General features: G+C 40.1%; 1 protein-coding gene across 2 annotated transcripts in view; it reads left to right on the top strand.

The window, feature by feature from the left end:
- Positions 1-4,829, top strand: part of ANAPC7 (anaphase promoting complex subunit 7) — an 8,987-nt gene that overhangs the window by 433 nt on the left and 3,725 nt on the right. Inside the window, exons 2-7 of one of the 2 annotated variants that reach the window (XM_027689630.1) lie at positions 1,193-1,379; positions 1,875-1,994; positions 3,094-3,205; positions 3,427-3,580; positions 3,683-3,825; positions 4,060-4,177. In XM_027689630.1, the coding sequence (XP_027545431.1) occupies positions 1,193-1,379; positions 1,875-1,994; positions 3,094-3,205; positions 3,427-3,580; positions 3,683-3,825; positions 4,060-4,177 (834 nt within the window). Of the gene's footprint in view, positions 1-1,192; positions 1,380-1,874; positions 1,995-3,093; positions 3,206-3,426; positions 3,581-3,682; positions 3,826-4,059; positions 4,178-4,829 lie in introns of those variants that run through there. The other variant, XM_027689631.1, reaches the window with a different exon arrangement.

The following is a 4,829-nucleotide window of genomic DNA, read 5'->3' as shown; positions in this document are numbered from 1 at the left end:
TGTCCTGTCCCTGCACCCTGTACTGTCCTGTCCCCTGTCCCTGTCCTATCCCTGTCCTGTCTCTGCACCCTGTCCTGTCCCTGCACACTGTCCCTGTCCTGTTCCTGTCAGGGATGGAGCCCGGCTCTGTTTGGGTACCAGCATCAGCGTCCCTTTGGGGTGTCCTGGCAGAGAATCCCAGAAAGGTTTGGGTTGGAAGGAACCTCGAAGATCATCTTGTTCCATCCCCCTGCCAGGGGCAGGGACACCTCCCACTAGCCCAGGTTGCTAAAAGCCCCGTCCAACCTGGCCTGGGACACTTCCAGGGATGGGGCAGCCACAGCTTCTCGGGGCAACCTGTGCCAGGGCCTCACCACCCTCACAGGGAAGGATTTTTTCCTAATATCCAATCTAAACCTACTCTGTCAATGTGAAGCCATTCCCCCTTGTCCTGTCACTCCAGGCCGTTGTAAATAGTCTCTCTCCATCTTTTGAGTAACAGAATCGATTTTCCCGTTCCAGGGGTGCCCTGTGTACTTCACAGCTCTACCCCTGAATCAATAGATCCCCTTTGTTTCTTGGCTGTCATTTTACTTTTTGTGTGGGTTTTGAGGTACTGTTTGAACCCAAATCCCATTCCAAAACCGTAACTCTTCCAAAACCTCTGCAGACATACTGGGAGTGTTATAAAGGGAGTTTCTAAAATGTGGGAACACAGATTAGGACCAGAATAGTTGTGCAAGGAACTGTGTTGCCTTTTAAACTTGGGTCCGTTCAAACAAAATTCTAAACTTTGAACGAGCAGAAATGCTGGATAATTAAAATATCAGTAAAATAATAATACTAATAAATAATCAAAGGTGAGTAAATCCTAAAAGAAAGTTGACCTAGTGTAATGGACATTGACAGCCTGTGGTTTGTTGTGGGAAGGATGGGGGCAGTGGCCAAGCAGCCAAACACTGAGCTGTTGTTGCTGATGAGGTGTCAGGAGTGGCTGTTACCTTTGTTTGTTCACAGATAAAAGAAATTGGTAAGATAATCCCTGTGTTTGGAATTAGTACCTGTTACTCAAGAGTCCTTCCAGGGTAGTAAAGAAGCAGCAACAGCTGGAAGTTGAAGCCAGACAAACCAAAGCTGCAAATACTTTGGATCTATGAGGTTTTGGTTCTTAAGCAGCCAGCTGATCTCAGCCCTTCTGTTTGCATTCCTTTAGGGAACTGTTTTCACCATCTCAGAAGTACCAGCTCCTTGTTTATCACGCAGACTCTCTGTTCCATGACAAGGAATATAGGAATGCTGTCAGTAAGTACACGATGGCCTTGCAGCAGAAAAAAGCCTTAAGTAAAACTTCCAAAGTAAGACCTTCCACTGGGAATGCTACATCAACACCCCAAAGCCAGGTATTTAAAACTGATAATGTGCTGTGTAAAGTGATCATGTTCCCCCTTACCATTAATGTTGCTGACTCAATATTCATAGAATTATTGAGATTGAAAAGATCCTTAAGATGGAGCCCAACCCTTATCCCAGCACTGCCGAGGCCACCACTAAACCATGTCCCTGAGCATGACCTTTACATGTCTTATAAATACCTTAGATTGTGGATTTACTATATCAAATAAACCTGACACTTAAGGCTAATTAATTTAATAACATCAAATGTTTTATTTTCTAACGGAAGACTTAAAATAGTCTTGAACATGAAATTTTCCTGTATGTAACTCATGCTTTTCATTTGAAGACAGGAACAGTATGAACTAGCAGTAAGTTGCATTGTTGACTTACTTGTGCTAGATATTTTTCAACATAGTATAAATATTTAATGAGGAAGCCCTATTAATTCTTTTTATCTGATTAAACCAACATTGTATTTAAATCTTCCTTTTTTGTTTCAGTGTTTACCATCAGAAATTGAAGTGAAATACAAAATGGCTGAATGTTACACAATGCTGAAGCAAGATAAAGATGCCATTGCCATTCTTGATGGGATTCCTTCCAGACAGAGGACCCCAAAGGTTAGTTCTGGCAGGTTTTTGTCACAGGTTCTTGGTCAGTGTATCTATAGGCCAGTGCCTCGTCAAAAAAGAATATAACCTGTAGGTATAATGCTGTTATGTCTTGGTATTTGCTTTTGTTGTGTGGTAACATTTCCTAATTTTAAATTAGCTTATTTGAACTCATTTCTTTAAAATCAGAGCAGTTTTGTATTCTCTCTGTTAGAAAGAATTCAAAAAAGGGAAGGGAGTTAAATGCTTTGTGCATCTTTACCAACTCATTGCATAGTTGGAGCAATGTAAGATCCTTGGAAGGCTGGAAGTAGAAGGTTTCCTAGTGCTCCATCTTTTAAAATCTTTTAATCCTTTTAAAGCACAGTTTAGATAATGTTAAATATTTAGATCCCACTGTGGTCTGCAGTGCCAAATCTGTGGAGTCTTTGCTGGCTGGCTCTGTTAGTCATAAGGGCTTAAAAGATTAACACATCAAGTCAGTCAACTGTGTTTCATGTTAAATTGTCCTAAAAGTGTACGTGGCTTAGACTCCAATCAGTGTCAGAGTGTTCTGTTCAAAGGCCAATTTACAGAACAGAGAAAGAAGAAAAGATTGAGAAAAACAAACTTTTTGCCTGCACACACCAGTAAATGAAAGTGTTGTAGCAGAAACCAGCTACTGGTGTTGTGCAGAGCTCAGATAATTTCTGTTCTTTAATCAATCATGACTTCATTCAGAAGCTGAATGGAGACTTTCTCTGCCTTCCTAAGCTCATTCTCTCAAACACTTCCGTGGATACAGAGAGGACCACTGGAAGAGGCTGATGTAATGGACACATCCTATCTAAACACTTGCCCATCTTTTGACTTCTCACGTGCAAAACACAGATTTCAAGATGCTCTGAGCAAATACAAAAGAATGTAGATTTTGTCTCTGTACTCAGAGAGAAGCCACAATTTTAATCTTGTACTGTATGGTACATGACAGCGTTCTCAGAAGAGTGAGTAATTCTGTCTTCTGCCCAGAACAGAAGGCAGGCAGACTTGAGGACAGGGTTCTGACCTTTCTTAGTTGTTCTTGCTCCTTTCTCACACTTGACTCTCCCAACATTTCTGTTGTTTGTAGATCAATATGATGTTGGCAAATCTCTACAAGAAGGCAGGGCAGGAGCGCTCCTCTGTGACGAGCTACAAAGAAGTGCTGAGGCAGTGCCCTCTGGCACTGGATGCCATCCTGGGTGGGTGTCTGCAGTGTTGAATAGTGCTATAATTTGAATTATGCTCGGTACTAGGTAACTGTCTTGCTTTGCATGTGGTATGTAATGCCTATGTTATGCAAATTTTAACAAGCTGCATTTTTATGCTTGTCAAGGGATGAAGTTTCTGGTCCTCAGACAATTAATTTGTGTCAAAAGCAATTTTTGGTGGCTGAGATTGATGTATTTACTGTCCTGAACAGGCTTGCTGTCACTGTCAGTGAAAGGAGCAGAAGTGGCCTCCATGACCATCAACATAATCCAGAGCATTCCCAACTTGGACTGGCTTTCTGTGTGGATCAAGGCATACGCCTTTGTGCATACAGGAGATAACACAAGAGCAATAAACACCATTTGGTAAGAGAGGAAAGAGCATGATGCAATCAAATAATATATTAATCATATATAATGCTATTGAAAGTGACATTTATAAATAATGGGCATTTGTCTCGCTTTAAGCTCTTTGGAGAAGAAGTCCTTGCTGAGGGATAACGTGGACTTGCTGGGGAGCTTAGCAGACCTGTACTTCAGAGCTGGAGATAATAAAAACTCTATCCTAAAATTTGAACAAGCACAAATGCTGGATCCTTACCTAATAAAAGGTGAGCAAATCCTAAAAGAAGGTTGACCTGATGAATAACAGCCACATGCAGCTGGGTTTTGTATATTGTTTTACCAGTTCAGAACTGACATTCAGAAGCTGCGTGTCTTGAACTGTTACCGGTAAATGCACAGTTTAAAGTAGGTGTTTGTGGTTTTGGTTCTGGTGGGTTTTTTACCTGTTGTGAATGAACTTTCCATTTCTTGAGGGTTGATCTTCAAACATGTTTCTGTAGGGATGGATGTGTATGGTTATTTATTGGCACGTGAAGGTCGGCTCGAGGATGTGGAGAACTTGGGCTGCCGCCTCTTCAATATTTCTGACCAGCATGCAGAACCCTGGGTGGTGTCTGGGTAAGTTGGTTTCTCTCCTTTCTTACCTTACCCATAAATAGCTATTTTGGTTCTTCTCTGCATCTTAATCCTATTAGAGTTACCACTTCAGTGCAATAACAGTGATATATTGAATAGCTGTGACAGGTCAATATTCACAGCTTTGTTTTTAAACTCCTGAGGAGTTGTTGTGTTTTTTTCTGAACATACATTCTTAACTTCAAATGAAAGAAGTTCAACAGTTACTTGTAGTTTCTTTGGGTTTTCTCCTTTGTGGTTTTTTTTCCTTTGGGTTTTTAATTTGGGTTTTTTCTTTAGGTTTTTTCCTTTGGTTTTTTCTTAGTATTTTTTTCTTTGCATTTTTTCTTTTTTTTTTCTTTGCTTTTTTTTTCTTTGCGTTTTTTACTTTGGTTTTTTTTCTTTGCGTTTTTTCTTTGTTTTATTCTTGATTTTTTTCTTTTAATCTGTTTCTTCTATCTTTGCCTTTGTTTTTTTTCTTTGCTTTTTTCTTTGCCTTTTTTACTTTGTTTTTTTAAATATGCTTTTTTCCTTTGTTATTTTTCTTTGCCTTTTTTTCTGTTTTGTCTTTTCTTTGTTTTTTCCTTTCCCTCCTTTTCTTCCTTTTTCTCCTTTTCCTCCTTTTCCTCCTTTTCCTCCTTTTCCTCCTTTTCCT

This window comes from Neopelma chrysocephalum, unplaced genomic scaffold (genome assembly GCF_003984885.1).
Source record: "Neopelma chrysocephalum unplaced genomic scaffold, ASM398488v2 Primary Assembly neopelma1_77, whole genome shotgun sequence".
Classification (NCBI taxonomy): Eukaryota; Metazoa; Chordata; class Aves; order Passeriformes; family Pipridae; genus Neopelma; species Neopelma chrysocephalum.
This window is presented reverse-complemented; position numbering and strand designations above follow the sequence as displayed.